The sequence below is a fragment of the Gadus morhua genome, unplaced genomic scaffold, assembly GCF_902167405.1.
Source record: "Gadus morhua unplaced genomic scaffold, gadMor3.0, whole genome shotgun sequence".
Classification (NCBI taxonomy): Eukaryota; Metazoa; Chordata; class Actinopteri; order Gadiformes; family Gadidae; genus Gadus; species Gadus morhua.
In genome coordinates this window covers 5386-31500 of record NW_021964020.1, presented here as the reverse complement: position 1 = coordinate 31500, position 26115 = coordinate 5386, and the positions used below count along the sequence as shown (strand labels likewise).

The window sequence follows — 26115 nt, the reverse complement described above, 5'->3', positions numbered from 1 at the left end:
CACACACACAAACACACAAACACACAGACACACACACACACACGCTGCCATGGGGTAGCCTCATGGGTAACCCTTTAAATAAGGGTACAACACTTAACCATTACGTAATTAACATTAGTTAATGCAATGTAATAAGCATTGAACTACAATTAACTAACACTTAATTAACAGTTAACAAATGGTCAAGAGCAATCATTTACTAATGGTGTTCTTCGAGATTAACACCATTTAGTAAGATTAACACCATTAGTAACATGAACACCATTAGTTATTGCTGACTTGACCAAGGGTAAAAGTTAACTATTCCAGCCCTGATGTGATTCAGCGGTAAACCCTCCTCACTGTTAGGTCGGGGGATTACTATGAATATGCGTTGTATTGATCTATGATGAAACGCTGAGGCAACGGCGGCGCCCCCCCCGGCGCTGTGATCAGACCCTCTGATGTTCGCCAGAGACGTGTTGCTGCTCAACTGTTGGAATGCGCCCCGGTGCGATCCTCAAACAAATAACAGCAGCACGCTAATGGACACTGCAGCCTTCCATCGGGGAATTAGCAAACAGAGGAGAGGGAGGAGGAGGGGGGGGGGAGGGGAGAGGAGGGGAGAGGTGGAGATCGGAGAGGAGAGAGGAGGGGAGGGGATGGGAGAAGATGGGAGAAGGAGAGGAGAGGGAGGAGGAGGGGAGATTAGAGGGATGGAGAGGTAGAGATGGGAGAGGATGGGAGAGGAGGGGAGGGAGAGGAGGGGAGGGAGAGGAAACAGGAGAGAAGAGAAGGGGATGGGGGAGGAGGAGAGAGGCGCAAAGAGGATGATAGGAAAGGAGAGGAGAAGTTTGAACTGGAGAGGAAGCGGAGGAGAAGCCGTGACGTGAGAGGAAGCGAGCGGAGGAGAGAGGGGAGAGGAGAGGTCAACGCGGGGACCAGGGGGGGTAGGGGGGTAAGGGGCGTGGCATACGCTGTGACCGCGGAGGAGACTGCGTAACCTCGCTGACACCCTTCTGTGCAGCGCGTGTTGCCCTCCAGAGCTGCGGCCCTCAGTAAGGATGGCTCCGTGGCCCCTGAGGGCCCCTCGTGGCTCCTGGGGGGCCCTCGCGGCTCCGGGCCCTCCGAGCGCTTGGCTGCCCTCCCAGCTGCCAGTAGGACCCGATAAAAACCTGGAACCTAGCCTAGGGCTGGGGGCCGGCCCGTTTGGTTTAAGTGTTTGAAACCCTTTTCATTTGCGGAGTATAATTTATATTAACGCAGACGTTTATATCGATGCTGCTTCAGCCGACTGAATGGTTTATCACAACGAGGGCATGGCATGAAAAGTTATTGCGGTAATATCTTTACTTATTATATGAAGTGATTCCACATCGATATATTGAGTTAATTACATGTGGTTCTTTGTCCCCTTCGTTCGTGACACTGAGCGATTTGACACGCGGTCGAGACACAATTAGCGGTCCGCAGGACCACGTAGCATCTAGGTATTAGCTCGGTAGCACCTAGGTAGCAACGCGTTAGCATCTAGGTAGCAACTATAGTAGCTGAGCCCATGCTGCCGCCATTACCACTCAGCAGACATTCCTGAACTCAGGCTGTGCTCGGAGCTCCCCAGAGACAGGTCTCCACTTGAATCTGTTCTGTTGACCGCAGAACACAAACACTAAATGCCGTTTTATCCAGGGAAAAACAACAAGTTTGAATTGTATGGCGGATAAGTTGACCATAATCCGACTCTTACTGCGATGTTTAAACTCCATGAGCTAACCTGAGTAGCTTGATGCCAATGTGTTTCTGCAAGGTCCTTTCTGTCTGTCTTTACCCGCTTCCCTACTGGTCGCCCACCAGTATGCACCAGTATGCACCAGTATGACTCAGCTGCTTTTACCAGGTGGGTAACACATCCTGCTCCCTCATCCTCAAACACATTTAAGATTACATTCCGGGAATTTAGCAGACACTTTTATCCAAACGCCCTTACACTAAGTACATTTGTCGTAAGAAAGAGAAACAACAATATATTGCTGTCGGTACATTAAGGACGTTCGAACCAAGTGCCAAGGGATAACAATCTCTAGGTTAACCCATTCCCGGTATACAACAGAGATAGCAAGGATAAGATGCTACACGATGCTAAGTATTATTCTCTCCTCCTTTCCATTCACCGAATTGGAGAGCATGTTTCCTACAGTATCAGTCACCAACATTGCACCCCCTGACGGTAGATGTTGACCCTCTGACCTCGGTGACGCTGCGCTGTCGTGGACCCACCCCTGAGGTCCCACCCCCGGGCCGGGCCGTTAGTTACCCGGGCTGCGTTCACCTCTGCTGATCAACAGAGCTCCTCCACCTTTGCCCTCAATATAAATGATGTCTGCATTAACCAGAGATATGAAGGCAATAACACAACACAAGTAGTAGGAATAGGAGGAGGAGTAGTAGGAGGAGCTGTAGGATAAGTAGTAGTATAGTAGAGGTATAGTAGTAGTAGTAGTATTAGAAGTAGTAGTAGTAGAGGAAGTAGTAGTAGCAGCAGTTGTAGTAGAAGGAGTAGAAGTAGAAGTTAAACTATTAGTATTATTCAGTAGTAGTAGTGGTACTAGGAGCAGCAGTAGAAGTATTAGAGGTAGTAGTATATTAGTACTACTAGTAGTAGCAGTAGTAGTAGTAGTGCTAGAAGTATCAGTATCTCACTCAGCCTCACTCAGCAGGGCGCTGAGCTCCGCGTGTAAAGTAGTAGTAGTAGTAGCAGTACTGGTTCTAGCAGTAGCAGTAGTAGCAGAGGTAGTTAGAGTAGTAGTAGTTGTAGTACTAGTAGTAGTAGCAGTAGTAGTAGTAATAGTAGTAGTAGCAGTAGTAGTAGTAATAGTACTAGTAGAGGTAGTAGTAGTACTAGTAGTAGCAGTAGTAGTAGCACTACTAGTAGTAGTACTACTAGTAGTAGTAATAGTAGTAGCAGTAGTAATAGTAGTAGTAGTAGTAGTAGTAGAGGTAGTAGTAGCAGTAGAATTGTAATAGTAGTAGTAGAGGTAGTAGTACTAGTCGTAGTAGTACTACTAGTAGTAGTACTAGTAGTAGTAGCACTACTAGTAGTAGTACTACTAGTAGTAGTAATAGTAGTAGCAGTAGTAATAGTAGTAGTAGTAGTAGTGGTAGTAGTAGTAGTGGTAGTAGTAGTAGTAGTAGTGGTAGTAGTAGTAGTGGTAGTAGTAGTAGTAGTAGTAGTGGTAGTAGTAGTAGTAGTGGTAGTAGTAGTAGTATTAGTAGTAGTAGTAGTAGTAGTAGTAGTGGTAGTAGTAGTAGTAGTGGTAGTAGTAGTAGTATTAGTAGTAGTAGTAGTAGTAGTAGTAGTAGTAGTAGTGGTGTCTCACCAGCGCCCCCCTCAGCAGGCGGCTGAGCTCCGCGTGGCCGTGGCTCCGTGCGAGGGCCCCGGGGGTCTGGCCGTGGCGGTTGGCGGTGGCGAGGGCCTGCGGGGCCCCTGGGACCTGCAGCAGCAGACCACACAGGGCCCTCAGCCCGTACTGCGCCGCCAAGTGGAGCAGCGTGGGGAGGGCCCCGGGCTGGGGGCCACCTGCAGACGACGAGGAACACCACCACGTGAGCACTCACAGTATAGCACAACGGTGGACCATTAGAGTACTGTGGGAGTAATAGTGACTACTGTGGGAGTAATAGTGAATACTGTGGGAGTAGTAGTGAATACTGTGGGAGTAATAGTGAATACTGTGGGAGTAATAGTGAATACTGTGTGAGTAATAATGAATACTTTGTGGGTGTTAGTTAATACAGTGTGAGTGTTAGTGAATACTGTGAGAGTAATAGTGGATACAGTTTGAGTATTAGTGAATACTGTGTGAGTAATAGTGAATAATAATGTCACATAATGTGAATAGAAACGTGTGACTCATAGTGAATAAGTGTGTGAATAATAATGTGTGACTTATAGTCAACTTTGACTTATAGTGAACAATAATGTCTGAATAAGAGTGAATAATTATGTGCGGATAATAGTGAAGGATAACCTGTGACTTAAAGTGAACAATAGTGTCTGAATTAGAGTCAATAATTAAGTGTGATTAATCGGGAAAAACAATGTGTGCCTAAGAGTGAATAATAAGGAACAGTGCAGTTCAGGCTCTCTGTCTCTGGCTGTGTCTCAGCAGACCGGGGGTCTCCACCATGAGCAGGTTGACCTCTGACCTCTGAACCCCATGCTGGGAGGGGCAGGGGTTAAGGTTTAGCCGGAGTCACGGTCAGTGTAAAATGAACCGGGCCCTCTTCAGGGGTCATGGGTCAGCAGCCACGCAGTGAGTCCCGCCCACGGGCCGCTGAGCCCTTTTAGCCCAGCGTGGGATCGATGGCCCTGATGGAACGCCCGTCACGCCGCCGCCCTAACGAGACACGAGCTAACGAGGGCCCGTCACGCTGAAGAACAGAGGGGCCGTGGCCCATCGAGTAAAGAAGTGTGTCAGGTATGATGCAGAGCGAGAGAGAGAGAGAGAGAGAGAGAGAGAGAGGAGAGAGAGAGGGGAGAGAGAGAGGAGAGAGAGAGAGAGAGAGAGAGAGAGAGAGAGAGAGAGAGAGAGAGAGAGAGAGAGAGGGAGAGAGGGAGGGAGGGAGGGAGGGAGGGAGGGAGGGAGAGAGAGAGGGGACAAGTTTTGTGGTTTTTTTATGTCTGATTTGCGTCTCCATGCCAACGTGGCGCTTGAAACATTGATGACATCACGTGACTCGTTTAATGACATCGTATTGAGAGGCAGGAGGATGTCATTATTTCCTGCCATGAAAATGCAAATACATGTTTGTGTGTTACGGTTATTACTCTCCTCTAGATCGCCCAGCCAAAGAGGTAAAACGATTACACGATCCCTTTGTTCTTGCTACCTGTAGATATTTTGCATTAGACATAAAAAACTAGAAAGAATAGAAATACTATTTTACCATTTCTGATTCTAAGCATTATTCACAACAAAAACGGACCCCACAAATGTCTCCACACATCTGTCGTTGGATCCCGTTACAGACCGTCTGAATCCACCAGATGATATCTCCCAGCAGCAACCCCCCCCACAGTAACACCAGCTGGAGCCCCTACCTTCCAGGGGCGTGTCATCGCACAGCAGGCCCAGCTGCTGTAGCCCCCCGGAGGGCAGCCCCTCCGTCACGAGAGAGGACAGCTTCTGATCCAGCTCCTCCAGGGAGGACACCCGCAGGGCCTGGTAACCCAGGGGGGGGAGAGGGTGAGTTGGGAGAGGCACCGGGCGGAGCTGCCCCTACACTCACCGGGTCAGAGGTAAGCAGTCAAAACACAGCTCCTTCTGTCCACGACCCAAGACTCAAGACTGACGGGTTCAGAGGTCACCTACACCCTGTATAGCCCCCCTTACACTCTTATTGTGTGTTGTACGCCCTGATACTTAATGTACACTCTTATTGTATGTTGTACGTCCTGGCACTCAAAAATAGTGCTTAGCAACGTTCTTAGTGTCCTAGCTGTCTCTGTTGTGTACGGGGAATGGGTTAACCTAGAGGTTGTTAGTGCTTGAAACTGATTGCTATGAACATCCTTTCTGTACCGACAGCGATATATTGTTGATTCTCTTTCTTCCGACAGATGTACTTATAGTAAGACGCTTTGGATAAAAGCGTCTAAATGTAAATGTGAATGTTCAGCAGCATAAATTAACAGTAATGGCCTTTTATTGAGGTAAACAATGACCATCCAACATCTAGCATCTTTTACACAAGTTATATTATAGGTTTTATCCAATCCGGCTAATATAGATTCCTAAATTATTCGATGGAAGATAAAGAACAGAAAATCGCTGATTCCTCACAGTGCCAATTACGCGCCACGATGAGACAATTTACACGGTAAACTGCGCGCTTCCGATCGACCGTTCTCACAGTCCTGGTTTTAAAGAACTTTTAACATTTATTTTTATATGGCCGTCAGTCTCTTGGCGGGGCTCAGCGTTGGCAGCGGCAGGTGGGTGGGGAGAGATTGCAAGTTCAGCACAAGTCTAGTAATCAGATTGAGTGTTGGAGACAGGATGTGAGCTGCCAGCTCCTCCGGTTAGAACAGTAAACAGCAGTAGCCCCCGACGGAGGGAGCAGAACCAGACGGCTTCTCTACCTAGGGTCCCATCTCGGGGGGAGTGCAGAGAACCTTTATAGACTCATGACTTCGCTATCTACTACCTAACTTATGTTAACGTAGTTCTAGTGGAAGAAGTAACTACAGTAACTACTACCTACACTACTCAATCTATTATTAATCTGAGATGTATTTTATCATCTCATTTTTTCTATAAATAGTCAATTATTATTTCTCCATTCAACCACATATTAATCGGAATGTAGTCCTCTGCCGCAATGTATCACTCCAGGTACTCACTATACTGTAGTCTAAGAAAGTTAGGAAACTACAAAAGTTAAGAAAAAAAGCTTCAAAAAGAGATACGATAATGGCCGTCAGTGACTGTCAATCATCCGGGCCATAAGCACCTGACACATGAAGTCCACGGGGTCGGCGGCCTGGGTCAGCAGCTGGCCAATGTCGTCCAGCGGGGTGTAGTACGTGACGTGGGCGGTGTCCACAGCACACGCACCGCAGTACAGTGTCACGGCCACCCTCCCACTGGGGAAGTCTGAGAGCACAGCGACACGGGAGACTGAGTGAAGGGCTGATTGTAGTCCCACGTTCACGCAGTCGGGAACCTTTATGATTTTGCGTCGGGTTTTAGTGAGCGGACCAATCACAGCCCTCGCTGCTGCGTCGCCTCGACGGCAGGTTACGATTTTTGGCAGGCGCCCGTCCGGCCCTTGCGGTGGACGCATGGAGGGTCCGCAAGAACGTAAGGGGTCCGTAACCCCCTTGCATTGCGTGAACTTGGGACCATAATCAGCCCTTTAGCCCGACAGCTAATGCACAGAAACATTGATCGATAGCATCAACATGCTCATCTTTTTGTGGCAGACCCTCACCCTCTCACCTGGGGGGGGGCCTGACCCTCACCCTCTCACCTGGGGGGGCTGATCCTCACCCTCTCACCCTCTCACCTGGGGGGCCTGACCCTCACCCTCTCACCTGGGGGGGCTGATCCTCACCCTCTCACCCTCTCACCTGGGGGGGGGCCTGACCCTCACCCTCTCACCTGGGGGGCCTGACCCTCACCCTCTCACCTGGGGGGGGGGCCTGACCCTCACCCTCTCACCTGGGGGGGGCCTGACCCTCACCCTCTCACCCTCTCACCTGGGGGGGGGCCTGACCCTCACCCTCTCACCTGAGGGGGCCTGACCCTCACCCTCTCACCTGGGGGGGGGCCTGACCCTCACCCTCTCACCTGGGGGGGCCTGAACCTCACCCTCTCACCTGGGGGGGGGGGGGGCTGACCCTCACCCTCTCACCTGGGGGGGGCTGACCCTCACCCTCTCACCTGGAGGGGGCTGGACCAGCAGCACGTGTTGGTTCCAGCGCTCGGGCCTCACTCTCACGCTGTGGCCGTGGCGGTGGGTGAACTCCAGCTCCACGTCGCCGCCGCCCGCCGCCGCCGCCGCCGCCGCCGCCTTATCTCTGAGCAGAACAAACATCTCCCCGGAGCCCTGCGCAGACAAACACTCTGTACCACCTGGGCAGCGCACGGGGGCTGGAGGAGGCAACAGCTCTCTGGCCCCCGGAGACCTCACATTTACGTTTACCTTAACACTACATTTACATTCTTTTATCCAAAGCGACATACAGTAAAGTACTTTTGTCAGAAGAAAGAGAAACAACAATAAATCGCTGTCGGTACATTGTAAGTGCCAAGCACTAACTATCACTAGGTTAACCCATTACCGTATACAACCGAGATAGCTAGGATAAGACGCTACACAATGCTAAGGACTTTTTTCCAGAAAGATCCAGAAAGGTTTGAGGTTTTGTGCTGGTGACTACGTCCTCTTGAGTTCAAGGTAAACCAGACTGACGGTTTTCAGCAGCACAGAGATTCATATTTCCTGACACGACGATGCAATGATCGACAATAATATATCGCTGTGAGCACAGTACGGAGACACAGAGTAAACGGAGAGCCTCACCCCACAGGGAACTCTGAGCGGGACCACCCGAAGGCCGTGGGGGGGTCCGGGGTCCCGCGCGGAACCTGTGACCCCGGTCTCGGGCCTGGGGGGCGTGGTTACAACTGCAGAAAAACGGCGTGATAGAAATGTGTAAATTCCTCGGGTTGTGCAAGTCTTGTCCTCAGAGAGAAGTGCCAGTAACGCATGAGTCACGTCACAGAAGGGCTCAGGGATAACGCCCAAATGTCCTGCTACCGTTTGCATGCTGGTGCTTTATTGCACACGGCGGGTACAATAACAAGGCTGTGATTGCCAAATAGAGACATTTTATAATCACATCCTCAAAATATTTCATACCTCATCCAGCTTTTCTCCTAAAAGAAACCCCTATATTTAAACAAGGGCTGATGAATGCCGTAGTGTACTGTTCATTTTAGCAGGCGGGAGAGGAAATAGTGCCCGTATTTGCATCAAATATTGCCTCCACTACCTAAATAAAGATAAGTTTTAAACGGAGCTCTGTGCTGTGGAGCTGAGCCTCTCACTGTGACAGAGTGAGTTTACCCCCCAGTATAACACGCAAGTATAACACTTTTACATTTTACATCGGTACGTTTTATATCGTTACTACAAAAGGAATCAACCACATTTTTAGAAACCCTCTTTACAAAAATTCTGATTGTTACGCTTGACTGGAGGACATCCGGTTTTTTTTAACCAGCAAACCTGCAAGACCCAACCTACAGTCCTCCCCAGACGGAGATAATTGGTCATTAAGCAGAGGAGACCGTCCAATTATTCTGAAGGGAATGAGCATCGTTCGGATGTCGAGAACGACGACTCTGATCTAGGGGACGAAGGCGACTTGATAAATATGTTGATGAGCCGTTTGAGTAAATAAAAAAAAGGCCTTATTCTCCCAGCAGGCCACAGCCCGCTCTCAGGAGGACGCAGTGTTGTGCTGACGGAGGTGTGAGGGTCTCTACGGGCCGGTGGAGCGAGACAACGACTGCAGGGTATCATCCGGGAGGCACGAAGGTCGCACTCGCTAGCTACCGCTAGTCTACGCTGACTAGTTAGTGGCTTACTCTGAGAAGCAGTGTAAGACATTTGTAAGACTTTTTTGGTTCCTTTGCCTCAGCCCGTTTCCTCCCCCATCCCAGCCTCCCCCAGCCTCCCCCAGCCTCCACCAGCCTCCCCCAGCCTCCCCCAGCCTCCCTCCCCCAGTCTCCCTCCCCCAGCCACCCCCATCCTCCCCCAGCCTCCCCCAGCCTCCCCTCAGCTCCGCTCTCTCTCGACTCACCGCTCGGCGCGTCATTGGTCCCCTCCCCCGCCTGTCCGTCGGGGGCGGGCCCCCGCGAGCCCCTCCTCCCCGCCTCCCCCCACACCACCCTGACGACGGCGTCCAGGTACTCCTCGGGGCCCTGCTCCGTGGACACCACCAGGCAGCGGTCGGCCTGCAGGGGCACCAGGCCCAGCAGGGGGGCCAGGCCCTCCAGCCCGCACAGCAGCACCACCACGCTGGCCGCCGGCGTCAGGACGCGGCACAGGAAGAAGCGCCGCACGCGGCACGGGCGCCCCCCGCCGCCACCGTCCTGCTGTACCTGCTCCACCAGGGCGGGGGTCAGGACCAGCAGCTTGCAGCGGTACCGGGCAAGCGCCAGGGGGTCGTGGAGCTGGCCGGCGGTCACCGTGGCGATGTCGAAGAGGCGGATGGCGTCGTGGGGCAGCTGGTCGGTGAAGACGGAGTGGAGGTAGGAGGCCCACTGCGCGGCCTCGGGCTCGTAGAGGATCAGCAGGTCCTGGGCTGGGGGGCGGGGGGGGGGGGACCAGGGTAAGGGGTAGGGCTGGACGATTCATCGGATCCAAATCGAAACCGCGATACAAACAAACGCGGTAGTATGCAAATCGCAAAGCCTGCGATTATTTATTTTTTTATTTGTTACAGACTTGAAATGAGTACGATTCATTTATTTTAATTTTACAATTCAATAGTTGAATGAAGAAGTTTATAATATAAATGAATCTCAACACATGGGCCTGGCCTAAAGAAAAGAGCAGTTTTTATGTTGACTGCTTCAAACTGCTGTTGGTCATACTAAAGAATGATTTATTTGTTTTTAAGGGCTTTAAAAATAAATATAAGGAACTTAATCAATTATAAAATTGCACTACAAAAATTACACATTGAAATGTTAAACTTTTCAGGCAGCGACGGATCCGTCGGCCAATCAGATCGCGTCCCCCATACTTCAGACACGCCCTCCGTCCTCCGTTGACGGACATGTACAGTGTGAACGCGGCGTAAAGCTGTTTACTATGATGTAGACTTCAGCTGTTAACTATGATGTAGTCTCCAGCTGTTTACTATGATGTAGTCTCCAGCTGTTTACTATGATGTAGTCTCCAGCTGTTTACTATGATGTAGTCTCCAGCTGTTTACTATGATGTAGTCTCCAGCTGTTTACTATGATGTAGACTTCAGCTGTTTACTATGATGTAGTCTCCAGCTGTTTACTATGATGTAGTCTCCAGCTGTTTACTATGATGTAGTCTCCAGCTGTTTACTATGATGTAGTCTTCAGCTGTTTACTAGGATGTAGTCTACATCTGTTTACTATGATGTAGTCTCCAGCTGTTTACTAGGATGTCGTTTTCAGCTGATTATTATGGTTTATTCCATTTGAAGAGACATACAGTGCAGACGAGTTGGCCTTTGCGTCTGTATGAATGGCGTTATATAAGTATTATTATTTACTTATTCCTTACTTTGACCTGAATACATTTTACTTTAACTAACATTGATCGAGCCTTGAGTCGTTTGTGAAGTGAGCTCAACTATTGAATGGCTTTGGAACCCCACGCATGTTAGATCATATCAGTGAACAACACGAACACACTCACTGCACTATTCTGAAATTCACATTTACATTTAGGACACATTTATCCAAAGCGATTTTACAACCATTCATTCACACATTCACACAGCGACGGCGACGGAGTCAACCACACAAGGCAACAGCCATCAGGAGCAGTCAGGGCCAGGAGTCTCGCTCAGGGCCACCTCGACACTGCTATGAGGAGCCGGGGATCGAACCCGCGACCTTACGGCTTACACTCAACACTCAACACTCAAATGTTGCTTCCTCGTTCAAAATGCAGCAAGCCGTGGCAACACGGACTCACAGTACAGAAACCCACCGACGTGGTGGTCAACCAATCATCTCCCTCTCCCCATCACCACCACCCCCTCCCATGGAGACATCGTTAGGATGGTTATAATGACGATTCAATTAAAAGTTAGCAGCCTACCTGATTGGGTCATGCTTCAGCCTCCGTCTGTCTCTTTTGCTCAACAGCCAAGTGAGGAGAGCACAAGGTTTTCCTGTCAACCCGCATTGATAACAGCTTCCTGCTCGCCCTGCTGGACAGGGAAGGAGGAAAGACCCGTGAAATATAATTCAAATTTACATCGCCAATGAGGAAAATAAGTTGCTAAGTTACAGAAACATTGTAAAACTTCTTTGTTTGCATTTACATTTAGGGGATTATGCTGACGCTTTTATCCAGAGGAACTTACAACCATTCATTCACACATTCACACACCGACGGCGGAGTCGACCCCTCATGGCAACAGAGGGGGGGTTCCTCCCCCTGTCAGGAGCAGTCAGGGTGAGGTGCCTTGCTCAGGGACACCTCGACACTCGGGATCAAACTGGGAACCATCTGGTTACAAATCAACTCGCTCTACCTCCTGAGCCACATGCCGCCTCTAGCCGCTTCCAGATATATTTTGAACATGACATAACAGTAAAAAGACCTCAGGTATTGTTATTTATTGGTCATCTCTCTGGGACGATGCATTCTGCCGTCTCTGAACACAAAGGGACATTAATGGCGGTGGTCTCTTACTGGCCCCGACTGCAGCAGTTTTCTAAAAGCCTCGGGTCAGGGTAGAAACCACTTACAGGCAATTATCCCTCATCACAGAACGGGACCTGCAATCACACCCTCATCTGCATCCTCCATCTGAAGCAACAGGTTCCTCCTCCTCCTCCTCCTCCTCCTCCTCCCCTCTTCCTCCTCCTCCTCCTCCTCCTCCTGCTCCTCCCCCTCCTCCTCCTGCTCCCCCTCCCCCTCCTCCCCCTCCTCCCCCTCCTCCTCCTCCTCCTCCTCCTCCTCCTCCTCCTCCTCTTCCTCCTCCTCCTCCCCCTCCTCCTCCTCCTCCTCCCCCTCTTCCTCTTCCTCCTCCTCCTCCTCCTCCTCCTCCTCCTCCTCCTCCTCCTCCCCCTCCTACTTCTCCTCCTCCTCCTCCTCCTCCTCCTCCCCCTCCCCCTCCTCCTCCTCTTCCTCAGTACGTCGTGTGGGCGGGCCTCAGCAGCGGGACAGTGTGGTTCATCACAGCCCGGGTCAGAGTGGCACCCTGTAGGAGTTGACGGAGAGAGGCTCGTCCTATCAGCGGGGCCTGCGTTGTGATTAAAGTGATGAATGCATTGAGGTCCACGGAGTGCGTCAGACATATAGAACCCAGAGGGCGGACAAAGGAGACTTTGTGTGGACATGAGGGACGGACCGTCTGAACAGAATAAAAACGAAAGTGATTGAATGGGAGAGAATGGCCGCCCGGAGGAGGGGTTAGATGATACGCGCCACGCAAACCACAGCAGACATGTTGGTTTCTGTGGGAAGGAAGGGCAAGGCTTAGAGATGTTGCCATTGAGGAAGGGCGTTTCTGTTCCACACACACACACGCACGGACACACAGACTCACACACACACACACAAGCACACACGCACACACACACACACACGCACGGACACAAAGACTCACACACACACAAGCACACACAAACACAAACACACAAACAAACATACATAAACAAATACACATGCACACACACACACACACACACACACACACACACACACACACACACACACACACACACACACACATAAATATATAGAGACAGACGGACAGAAAGGCATGCAGACATGCAAATGTACACTAGGGCTTTGACTTTTGGCCAAAAATCATATTCGAAGTTCGTTTGTTTATTAATATTAGTATTCGAATATATTCGAATATTTATTAATAATATTTTGACCATTAAATGCCTTCAGTAATACCTGGGCTGAATCCGAGTACTTAGTACATACTATTTATGTTCAGTGTCTACTACTTGACCGTACTACACTTGTAGTACGGTCTACAGCTATGCGTAGAACGCCTAGAACGGTCTACAGCTATGCGTAGAACGCCTCTGAACTCTTCCGAACACCGCCGTAACTCCACCGGATGTTTGGAGATGACGTGTCTCCCCTCAGATGCCGGCAAAATTACCTTGATTAGTTACCTGTTTTCCATCTTGTCATCGTTGCTATTAAATTAAAAATGTCTCTTTTTACTTAATTACTTACTTTACTTTTTTACTCTTTTTAATGTCTCTTTTTTTCGCCGCTTTCTATGACGTCTTTCTAAGCCGCTGTTGGTAGTGTCGGGTCAGCCATCACTTCTTCGTTCGTTACCTACCGTTGTATACTGTGGCGGTAGTACGCATTCGGAAACGTTTTCCGTACTACACAATGCACACTGAGCATTCGGACACGCTATATTTGTGGCGTACTACAAAATGCATACTATAAGTATGAGTATTCGGATTCAGCCCTGGATTGGGTTTTGCGAGGTTTGTTTACAGGCGTTGCTATGGTTACCGGTCTTGCGTGTTCCAACTGTTTATTATGTTTCTAATAAATCGCTGTCTAATCAATACTTCATTCACTGCCTCTTCCGTGGATATTACAATATTATGAATAGACTGCATGGGTTCTCCGACGTCTCTCCCTCTTGGCCTGCCCATAACAGGTTCGAATATTAAGGGCTGCCTAATATTCGTTCGAATTATTTTTATTTTTTTTGATATTCGAATTATATTCGAATCACGAAGTTCGAAGTCAAAGCCCTAATGTACACGCACACACACACACACACACACACACACACACACACACACACACACACACACACACACACACACACACACACACACACACACACACACACACACACACACACACACACAGAGAAATATACATACGTACACATGCACACACACCATGCAAACCCAGAGGTAATATAGATGTTCTGCTAATGTGCCTAATGAATGTAATGGTGATTATGATGCACCTCTCTCATAATACAGGCTACTGCATTGGGTCTTATGCAGTCAACATGTATGTATGCATAGATGATATCCCATTATTATGGCTATTATTGCTATATTGTCTAGTCATGGGATTTTTTTAAATAATTTTGGGAGATGTTGACAAGAGAATGAATAAAAGTGTAGAACATGTTGACGGCAATATGTTTTTATATTAATAAAAATATTTCTCTATCAAATCCACACATTGATAAAAAATCAACAGCCCTTCCACCAAAAAAAAGAAACCCATGTACGGACTTTGCAGCCAATGAGAAGGCAGCAGGGGAGAGGGGGGCGTATCCTCCCGGCTTGGAGGCGTTCCCTCCCGGCTGGGGGGCGTGTCTTCCCGGCTGCAGGCCAGGCTGCGCAGTGCGCGGACAGAACCCGACACGGAGGCGCAGTGGTAAATCAGACAGCGCGAGGAGCTTCAGCGGCACGGAGCACCGAATTCGTAACGCTGTTGCGTAAAGTATTTTGGGCGAGTGAGATCACCGCGGTCTCCCTTACGCTCGGATTAGACTCGTGAGCGGTTCTGCAGGAGGAGCAAGCCCCGGGATCCGAACTGACAACCCTGCACCCTCCACCACACCACCGACCCCACACTGGAAATGTCCGAAAACAAGCCCGACGATGAGCCGAAGTTGTCTACGACGGACAGGGTGGTGAAATGTAAGTTGGACGCTTTCGTGCAGCGTTATTGCTCACACACGCAGTCGCATGCACACACGCACACACACGCACACACCGTTAGGCAAATCACAGCGGGGTCCTGAGCGCCCACCCCAGCAGTAGATCTGTGGACGTAGCGTTTCTGGTCCGAGGCAGAAGGGTGGTAGCCGTGTTGTGACACCACTGAAGTAGGAAGTCATGTGAACTCCGGTGAAATTCAAGAAATGTTAGATACAAAATAAAAAATAGATTGTTTTTAGGGGTCTGTGCGTGACTGTGCGTGACTGTCTTCCGGTGATTTGACGCGTGCAGGACATGCATGAAGGAAAAAGTGAAATATGAAAAGCAACGGGACCGAGGATTTATGACTGTTTCAGTAGAGAGCCGTGCAGCCAATCCACAACAAGACAGCCGTGTGTGTGTGTGTGTGTGTGTGTGTGTGTGTGTGTGTGTGTGTGTGTGTGTGTGTGTGTGTGTGTGTGTGTGTGTGTGTGTATTGCGCAACCATTGCAATCAACCCAAGGGCGATTTCGCTGCCTACAGCATGCATTGCTAACCATAGTTTCACTGTTCTCCACACAGTGCACAAAGACTCTTTTTGAAGACTGTAATAATGATCATCTTTACTCACTGCGCTTATCACTTCAACCCTGACTAAATCCACTCAAACGCCTGTCTAGTTTATGTCTACCATTCCACCTTGCAGTCTTCCGTGAAAAAGCATTAAAGATTTGAATAATCATATAATAGAGGCAGTGTTACCCACCTAATGGTTATTAAAATAATGGGATTGCTCAGGGTGAAACACACAAAACACAATAGGCCCTATTCGAGTCCCATGGACATTCACATCATTCAATGTTTGGATCGACCAACAACAGTTGCATTTTCTGAATAAACGGAATAACTTGAATCCTTGCATAGCTGCAGCACTGTGGTGGTGTGGGCAGTGTTCTGTTCACCGCCTCAGGCAGAGCCAGGGCTCGGAGCATCACTGACCGGCCAACAGAGATACATTATGAGCGCTGGTGGACGGCTCGAATGACCACGTCTGGGGCCATTAACCAGACAATGCATGGAAGGCAACAGAGTGCTTGAAAGCGGAGCTGTGTGGAGGTGTGTGTGTGTGTGTGTGTGTGCGTCGTGGCCTGTGTGTTGCACCCTTTTCACAACTGAAGGGTTTCCTTTTGCTTCTGTTGTTGTTTGTCTCGGGGTACGTCCTTTTTCGTGTCAGCGTTTATTTCTCCCTTACATCAAAACGGTTGCATAAAGAGTGTGATCATTTAATCACCCGCCGAGGTACGAAGTGAAATACTGTCAAACCTTCTCCCAGTCCGTTCACCAACATGTAATACGAGGTTATTCAGAAATTCAGAAAAAAAATCACAAATCAATTTCTGAGCTTTTCTTTCTCGTAAACATGGACGTCCTTCTCCTTCCGTCCGCCATCCTACCCACCCCGCTGCAGACCTTTGACGTCTCCTCATCACTGAGATTATATTAATGGTCATGATGCAGCCCCCCACCGACCCCTGTCTGTGTATAGCGGGCGGTGGGCATTAGTGAGAGGGTCCCTACTCCTCTGTCACGGGGCAGAGCAGAGCTGTGGGTACGCCGGTAGCTTTTGTTTTTAATGAATAATTGAAGAGATCATCCCTCTACAATTCCCCCCAACGTGAAGGCTGATGTAAAATGAACATGACGTCCAGGCTCTGAGTGGCTGGGGGGATATCACCGTGGGTCTCTTAGGAGGCTTCCCCTCTGTGAGTTACGGTGGGCGGCCATGTTTTTATGTTTGTAGGTCACCTGACGTGACCCCGCCCCTTGACGGCGGCCCTTGTACAGTCCTTGCCTTGGTTTGTTTGGGACATGCCTCTGCACTTGTAACTCTCAGTGATATCGTCGCAGCAGTGAGGTGGACGCTCGTTGTGGTGTTCAGATGTTAGCCTCGCTGTTTGTATGCCCGGAGGGCGGAACAGGAGAAGGAGGTTTGCAGATGAAGCCGTGAGCTGAGGTATGAATAACTCATATTCATCTGGCGGTGTTGGCCAGCTCCGCGTTCGAACGCCGGAATGATTACTTCATGAAGTCGAGTGTCCCCTGCCTCCATAAACCCACAGAAACAGAACCAAACCAAAACAAACACATTTCACGCTAAAACCACAACAACACCAGGGCGGTTGAGCTTTCTGTCCCGGCATCACTTTTGTAAGTCTGAGTTTGTTTTTGGTGAGGCAAGAAATGTCAGAGAGGTGTGTGGGCCGCCCCCAGCAGCCAGAGACTCAGATCAGTTACCCACCATCCTGTATTATTTGTTTGTTGTAAAAGCAAAGAGAGGAACAAACAAAGCATTGTTTTGGTCAGCTTTGGTATTGTGACAACAGCACGGCCAGCGGCCGATGTGTGCCAACGACCGACCCGTCTGGGGGGGAATCCGTTGGGAGGTGTCCCCCAGTACCGCAGAGGCCCTGCGGGGTCGTGGGTCTCCCGCCGGGCTCTCCCCTGTTCGCCAGACGCGTTATCCCAATGCCTCAGCGGCAGTGAAGCAGCTCTCTGCGGTTCGTCTGTGGGTATGGGGGGGATGCCTGCAGCGTTCTCAGTGCAGCGTGCAGAGCCCGGGCACTAAACACAAACAAGGCTGGTTCATAACGTAAGATAAGCCTTTGGTTAATATCATTTGAATTTACATCGACGTTTAGGGCATTGAGCAGATGCTTTCATCCAAAGCGACTCACAATAAGTACATTTGTCAGAAGAAAGAGAAACAACAACATATCTCTGCCGGTACAGTAAGGATGTTCATAGAACCAAGTGCCAAGCACTAACTATCACTAGGTTAACCCATTCCCCGTACACAACAGACTGCTAGGATAAGATGCTACCATGCTACCATTTAAACAATAAGTGCCTAATAGGGGTGTGGGTTGTGTGTGTGGCGGGGGGGGAAGCTATGCAGGGTCGGGGGTGAAATAGGTGAAATATCGTTGTGTCGAGTCAAGTCTTTACCATGTCACGACTTTGAGCCCTGATCAGACGGCCAGCCGCTGAACACCCCGGCCTTCCCGTCGGTTTCAACCCCAGAAATAGCGCCTGGGTCGTGGCGGTGAACGGGGCCCTCCTCTGAGGCGTGTGGGGGACGGATGACATCTGACATTTGACTTTTGAGCAAGGCCAAGCCCCCACCCCACACACACACACACACACACCTCTACCCACCCTGAGGTGGCGAGCGATCGGGTCTTTCCAGCCCTGATCCCAGCCGGGTCGCTGAGTCATTTATAGAACGGCGCGATCATTCAGTAAGGCTCCGTGCTCCACGCCGCATGGTGGTCACATGGGCGCGGCGGTCACATGGGCGCGGTGGTCACATGGGCGTGGCGGTCACATGGGTGTGGTGGTCACATGGGCGCGGTGTACAAACGCCCACCCGGCCCGCCCCTCCCAGCTAATGACGCTGCTATGTCTGCACGCAGAGGCCGGTTCAGGACGGGTCATCTTGGGCGCGGGCACCCAAAGGGGTCTTCCAGAACATTCTCCAAGGGGAGGAGTTTTGTTTCTGTGATTGATTGAGTGATGCTGTCAGAGCATGCCATGGCAGAGGATTGTGATGTTCTTCGCTGGAATATGGTGCCCTCACGGGCAGAAAGTCGTTTTGTTCTGGTGCTAATTACTGGGACCCTTTTCCCCGACTGTGCTAACCCAGTTGGGTGTTGCTAATGTCTAATTAAGTTTTTATTGTAATAGCTCGGTAAGGAACTGTGCACCGTCGGCTGTCATTTATTACTAAGGTGTGCACGTTGGAGCTGCGCCAGCAAAATATGTCACAGAATAGTATACAGATCCAATAGCGCCTTTTGGCAATCTTGAACAAACGGCTCTCTGCGAGCCAAGGGGAAGTCGCAGAGAACCGGCTTTAACGGTTTAATGACTTAATGTGTTTATTGTGCAGACTTTTACCTGCATTCTGTTGGATTCATGAACCAAGCTCTGTGTGTGTGTGTGTGTGTGTGTGTGTGTGTGTGTGTGTGTGTGTGTGTGTGTGTGTGTGTGTGTGTGTGTGTGTGTGTGTGTGTGTGTGTGTGTGTGTGTGTGTGTGTGTGTGTGTGTGTGTGCCCTGCCGTGCCCTTGGGTCTGTAGTAACCATGCGGTCATCACCTTGCTGAACGTCTTCCTCATTGCCACAGCGACCTCACCTCGACCGTGTGTCGGCTCTGATTCATGTTGGTTTTGTTTCTCTTTGTTGTGCAATAAAAGAAAACCCCTGTGAGCTCGGGAAGGAACTCTGAGGAGAACGGTTGCACATATTGTTAAAGCTTGTTGTGTTGCAAGGTACCCAGGGGGACGTGTTCATGACCGTGTGTTACCAACTGTCCTATAGCGACCCCCGTTCAGAGACCAGGGGTGAGGGAGTAGTTAGGGTCAGAGGGCGTGCTCGGGGCGGTATGTGGCTCAGGAGGTCGGCTGGTCACTGGAAGGTCGCCGGTTCGATCGAGGTGTCCCTGAGCAAGACGCCTCGCCCTGACTGCTCCCGATGAGCCGGCTGTCGCCCTGCGTGGTCGAAAACGCCGTCGGGGTGTGGACGGTTGAATGTTGGGCAGCGTTGTAAAGCGCTTTGAGTGGCCGCTGCTTATAAAAGTGTAGTATTAACGCAGACCATTAACAATTGACCTGCCTCAGGTGGACTGCAGACATCGGGGATTGAACCCTGAACAATTCTGCTGCGAGTCAAACCCCCTAAGGTCGTCCTTCCACCGCTATCTACCTTCTATATGCGCTCACTGATGGATTGTATATTCGTCCTCTGTCACTGGCCCTTCATAAAATCCCGTTCTATTATAATGGAGTCGTCAATCGATGAGATCACTATTATTGTTATTGCCCGTCCATCTCCTACTTCGGTGTAAACATCCTGTTGGCCAGTCTCTCTCCGCATTGGCCCAGTATGGGACCAGTGGGGCTGTCTGCTGGGACCTCCAGGAACCAGTGGGCTGTCCTGGTGTGTGTGTGTGTGTGTGTGTGTGTGTGTGTGTGTGTGTGTGTGTGTGTGTGTGTGTGTGTGTGTGTGTGTGTGTGTGTGTGTGTGTGTGTGTGTGTGTGTGCGTGTGTGTGTCTGCCGGTGGCTCGGTGACCTGAGTGGGGGTCACAGAGTCCTCCACCACTCATTAGATTAGGGAGGACTCAGGCTCTGTTGTGGATCTAGGGCAGAGAAAAGCGCTGGATTGGGGCGGATTAAGCTCCGTATAGCGGGATAACGGCGGCTCGCCGCTGTTATCCGACTCTGTGCATTACCCGGCGCTCTCGCTAATTCACGGGAACAAATGGGCGGACGGACGGACGGACGGACGATGCAGTAGACGGGTGAATCCCTCCACCTTTCTGTTCTGCAGCTCGTCTGGCGGCGGCGGCGGCGGCGGCGTCTCGTAAAACCTCCCTGACGCGCTCCGTTGCTCCACCTCGTGACGCTCGGACGATGTTTGTACAATAACACCGCGCACGCCGCGGGGAACTGTTTGATTGTGTTTAGACGATGAGGGTCTGGGTCTTCTTAAGGCACGGCCAGCGGCCTGGAGCCTGCAGACGTCTGATGACACGCGGCGTTCTGTACGGAGGTGGCCGCTCGGACAGGGCCCTCTATTAGAGAGACTATCGCTCGTTATTGGATACCCCCCCCCCCCTGCAGTGTAAAAGGTCAATCAATCAATAGAGGAGGGGGAGAGAGGGAGAGGGAGGGAGAGAGGGAGAGAGGGAGAGAGGGAGAGAGGAGAGAGAGGAGAGAGAGAGAGAGAGAGAGAGAGAGAGAGAGAGAGAGAGAGAGAGAGAGAGAGAGAGAGAGAGAGAGAGAGAGAGAGAGAGAGAGAGAGAGAGAGAGAGAGAGAGAGAGAGAGAGAGAGAGATCCCCTTCAGTGTATGAACAGGGAGGGAGAGGGAGAGGGAGGGGCACAGAGAGAGAGCGAGAGAGGTCTTTAAAGAGGCTGAATACGGTGTTGTAGCATCGGTATAAAACGCTAACAAAGACATTTTGTTCCGTGTGACGACTTGTTTACATTCAGTAGAAGTGAGGAGCAGGTCACCCCGGGCCGTGTTCAAACAAGCACACACAAACGCGGAACACACACACAGAAACACACCGAAACACACACACACACACACACGGAATGCATTGCGTTGGAACCCTCCAAGGCAATTTCAGTGAGCAGGCGATGCTGCGTGTTGTCGAAATAAAACACTGTGACAACGGGGAGCGAGGGGGGGGGGACAGGGTGTACCTAGAGAGGGAGAGAGCCCTGTGTCCGAACACTCCCGGTTGTGAGGGAGAGAACACTCCCGGTAGAGAGGGAGAGAGCCCTGTGTCCGAACACTCCCGGTTGTGAGGGAGAGAACACTCCCGGTAGAGAGGGAGAGAGCCCTGTGTCCGAACACTCCCGGTTCTTCGAAGACGATGGCTAAACAAAAGCCTCACAACAGATGAAGAAGACTCTTCTTCATCCCTTTTCTTGGGAGGGAGTCGGGGGGGGGGGGGGGGGGGGGTTCTCTCTCATCAGCAGAGAGAACCAACTCTGCTCTACAGTGGCGGCTTGTGTCGGTCTGTTGCCGACGGATGGAACGGGCCGGCGTGCCTCAGTCTCCACCTCCTCTACCTCCACCTCAAACCCCCACCCACCTCCACCACCACAGCCACCACCTCCTCCTCCACCGTCACCACTGCGCGCTCGTCATTCCGGCCGGGTTCTGAACGTGCGAGTTTAAACGGTGAAAGCCATCTCTGGCCGCCTGCGCACGGCGGTTCTGAGACGGTCTGCTGGCGCACACAGATGGGCCACTCTGACGCGCGCTGCGCTCCGGGGGGCAGAATGAGATTACAGATCCATAATCCGCCTGCACTCTGGCAATCCAACGGTAGCCGGCTAGCGGTAGCCGGCTAGCGGTAGCCGGTCGGACGACGACAAACTCATCAACCGCCATGCCCATTGTTCTAGTCCAGAGGATATGTTTTTCCGTTTGACGGAAAGTATGAGGGGCGTTATGTAACACACACACACACACACACACACACACGAAAGCTATGATTCGAGGGAAAGATATTTGAGCGGCGAGACAGAGAGCCAAACCCTAACCAGGGGTGAGATCGTCATGGCCGCCCCGGCGTTTCACCTCTCTCTCTTTATTTATCGTCCTTCTCACTGCTCGGCCCCGCGGGGTTAGTCGATAAAGCCACTGGCCGCCGGACCCTCCATCATTCATCATCGCAGCCTCTGGAACACAACTGCATTATGTACTGCGTCTCCTCCTCCCTCCACCCCCACGCACCTCTCTCTCCCCCAACTCACCTCTCTCTCTCCCCCCACTCACCTCTCTCTCTCCCTCCACCCCCACCCACCTCATCTCTCTCTCTCTCTCTCTCTCTCTCTCTCTCTCTCTCTCTCTCTCTCTCTCTCTCTCTCTCTCTCTCTCTCTCTCTCTCTCTCTCTCTCTCTCTCTCTCTCTCTCTCTCTTCCCCCCCCCTGAACCCCTCTCTCTCTCTCTCTCCCCCCCCCCCCCCCCCTCCAGGTTGAGGGAGGAGTGGGACCATCGTTTTTGGGGGGGGGGGGGGGAGGACGTCCATCCCTCCAGGGGGGCTCTGGGCCCGTCGGCGGTGGGAAAGGTTTCCAGCCGAGCTGGCAGGACGGCGCCCGTTTGCTTCTGTTCTGGTCCCCCTCCCTGCCAAGAGCCTCCTGGCTGGGGGGGCTCTCAGCGACAGACCCCCCAACGCTGAGCATTGATATTCCGCCGCACATTCGGTCGCGGCGAGCACAAATTTCAATTATGAAAATGAAAGAGAGAGAGAAGCCAGGAAGTTGTTCATGGGCGGGCGGCAGATGAATGTTCAGCGCGTTGCGGCGCCCAGACTGTTTTTGTTTACCTCACCGATGCTCCGTTGGGAACCTCCCCCCCCCCCCCCCCCCCCCCTTCAGGTTTTAGTCAGGCTTCAATGTTCCTTGGAGATTTGAGTCACCCGTACTTCCCTTGGTTTGTGGGAGTTGTTGGTAATGATTGTTATTAATATCCGGTGCATTGGAGCTTCATGTGTTCATTAGGCCAACTAGGACTTCCTCCATAGATCCTACATTAACCACGTAAAACCCTTAACTTAACCCACCAATTCTGACTTAGTGCAATCAAACTTACATTGAAAAACGATTTATACCAGAAGGAAGCCATCTTCTAATGCAAACCTCATGTAACCTTTTTATGAACACATTAACAGAAGTAAGGTCTGTTTCAGAAGCAGTGTTTAAGTCTTTCCCCTGAGACTGTGATCGCAGCCCGGACACATGACCACCCCGTTTCCTGACGTGACGTTGGTTCCTCTGGGCCAGATGTCAAATCCTGGGGATGCTTTTGTTGGTCTTCGTCACTCGCTAGCTAGCTAAAGTGTGTGTGTGTGTGTGTGTGTGTGTGTGTGTGTGTGTGTGTGTGTGTGTGTGTGTGTGTGTGTGTGTGTGTGTGTGTGTGTGTGTGTGTGTGTGTGTGTGTGTGTGTGTGAGAACCAGAGAGGGACTCCAGCTATACAAACACAGCTGGAGGTGAGTCTAGGCCACAAATGTGTGTTATTTACACACATTTGCAGGCGTTAATTATAGGCCGACGGGGCTGAGAGTGAACGCTTGTATCCAGCGAACAGGTGCATTTGATGTTGCTTTCTCCACATAATTTATGCTCTCCTCTGTTTGCTCCATCAGCTCTGAGAGAATGTTGTGTTCTTTACGCCCGGGGGGTTTTCATTTTCTTTTCGGCCAGAATCTTTTTCCCAAAAAAACAAGCCAAACAAAAACGGCGTCCAACATTCATGCCTGCGCTCTTCTGGGCTTGGGCTTGGCTGTGATACTGCGAGACAAGCTGCTGGAGGAGGAGGAGGAGGAGGAGGAGGAGGAGGAGGAGGAGGAGGAGGAGGAGGAGGAGGAGGAGGAGCACGGGGGGGGGGGGTGGGGGTAGCCCTGTCCGTAGCCCTGACCTCGGGCCGGAGTCGTGCATGAGACCTGCGTGCGTGGGCGGGTCTGAGAGCGGAACGGACCGCCCCGATACAGCCTGGCTCTGGGTCATCGTTCGATTCTCCAGACTCATATTCAAATATTCTGAGAAAAGAAAGAGCTAATTCTCTGCGTCTTCCCCTGGAAACCAATGCTGCAGAATCAAGTTTATATCCACTGATCGTTTTTTCCCCTTTTCATTCCGACAGTGTTTTAATAAAGCTTAGAGAGCAAACCGTACACAACATTGCTTAGGATCGCTGCGTACGCTACAGATTCTGACTTCAACCCCCGTCTGAGTTGTCTGAAGGTCTCGGACCGCTCAAGGCTTCCATCGTATCTGAGCAGGTGCACTTCCTGTTGGTGCAAAGCTCCACTGAGGTGGTCTGAACGCAAAGTTTGGATGAAATTGAAGGGCAGGACTCATGCCATTGTGTATGAAAGAGTGAAACATCGTGAGGTGTTCTATTAATGTTGATTTAAGTACCAACCAGTAATTATCAGTAGCTAGAACTTTTCGGTATCGTTCGTTTAAACATTGAAATAGCTGCTGAATATGTAAATTATTCAAATGCTTCTCAAACCATTAACCACCCGTCTGTGAACCCTCTTATTTCCATGGCGGGGGGGAGTTTCAGGGGGGAACGATTATTATCATTATCCTAACAACCATTCCCTGTTGGCATTGACTGGTGACCGGATGTCAGGCGTCAAAGTGCTACCAAAGCATGACTTAAACGCTTCTATATCCAAATGCAACGTTTTGGTGTTAATAATATTGTTTTCCTGAAAAAAACAGCCATTTGAAACCTGAAATGAGTGTTGAGATTCGAATATCTACCTTGCGAACAAATTTTGAATTTGAGTGTGTGTATGTAAGTGTGTGTGTGTGTGTGTGTGTGTGTGTGTGTGGGCGCGCTCGCTCAACCCTTGGGGCTGTGTGTTTGATTGTTTCGACTGCCAAGGTGTCTCCTTTGTTGGGTCAGGGCCCAGGGCTACATGACGCAAACCATAGGGGGGGGCTTTAATCCCCACCAGACACCACTCCGTACGCACATGTTCTGTCTGTGAAGGCCCCCGTTACCCCCCCACAGCCCTCTTACGCACTTATTACATGTTGTACGTCCTGGCACTTAAATGAAGTACTTAGCATTGTGTAGCGTCTTATCCTAGATGTCTCTGTTGTGTACGGGGAATGGGTTAACCTAGTGATGGTTAGTGCTTGGCACTTGGTTCAATGAACATCCTTACCGTACCGACAACGACATATTGTTGTTTCTCTTTCTTCTGATAATAATTAATTTAAATGGCTCAGGTCATCGTTTCACCTGGGTGAGTGTGAACAGGAACTCAGTGTTGTCATGAGGGCTCCTTAGAAAAGATATGAGGTTGTGTACGGCTCACACCAACACCGGCACGATTCTGGTGCAAGCAGCCCATAGTGCCCGAGCCCCGCCCTGACGCAGACATGACTAGTGGACTTCAGAGGAGGTCGATGGGTCCCATTAGCTCTGGTTGAGTTGTGGTCGGCCGTGAGTCGGTCTCAGTAGTGGGCGAGCCACACATTAACCAGCCAGTCAGTGTTACCTGATGCCATCACTCTTCTGGGCTTCAGGCCTCCGGTGAGGGGGCCTTCACATGGGGACTTGTTTCTTACCGATATTGATTTTGTTCATTGGGTCAGTCCGTTGTAAAAGGCTTTGCTGGCCTATTCCAAGACCGGTGGAGCAAAGTCGTTTCACTAAGGAAGGTCCGTAGGATTTACTTAGACATAATTGTTAAACTCTCGATACGGTGATGGTGATAATGATAATCTACACCAGAGAGCAAAGAGATGAAACGCAATCCAACATAAAGTCACGAGAATACATTAATTTGATCATTGAGGTGGTGCCAGTTTTCCTTGATGAGTTCATAAGCAGCAGCGAAACCAGCAAATAGGTGGGAGGTTACGTTCAGAGGTCCACGGGCCCATCTAGCTTTTGGTGGGGCGGCATGGGGCTCAGGAGGTAGAGCGGGTTGGCTGCTAACCTGAAGGTTGCTGGTTCGATCCCCGGCTCCCCCTAGCTGAGTGTCGAGGTGTCCCTGAGCGAGGCGCCTCACCCTGACTGCTCCGGACGAGCTGGCTGTCGCCCTGCGTAGTGCGTGGTCGACTCCTCCGTCAGTGTGTGAATGAGTGAATG

General features: G+C 50.7%; 1 protein-coding gene across 1 annotated transcript in view; it reads right to left on the bottom strand.

Annotated features, from left to right (window-relative positions):
• Positions 1-24005, bottom strand: part of LOC115538892 (B-cell scaffold protein with ankyrin repeats) — a 40706-nt gene extending 16701 nt beyond the window's left edge. Inside the window, exons 1-8 of the mRNA XM_030350117.1 lie at positions 23917-24005; positions 14514-14680; positions 9353-9856; positions 8068-8171; positions 7425-7737; positions 6493-6635; positions 5057-5201; positions 3357-3556 (exon numbers count right to left, since the gene is read on the bottom strand). Of these exons, the coding sequence (XP_030205977.1) occupies positions 3357-3556; positions 5057-5201; positions 6493-6635; positions 7425-7737; positions 8068-8171; positions 9353-9856; positions 14514-14680; positions 23917-24005 (1665 nt within the window). The remainder of the gene's footprint in view (positions 1-3356; positions 3557-5056; positions 5202-6492; positions 6636-7424; positions 7738-8067; positions 8172-9352; positions 9857-14513; positions 14681-23916) is intronic.
• Between the last annotated feature and the right edge of the window lie 2110 nt (positions 24006-26115).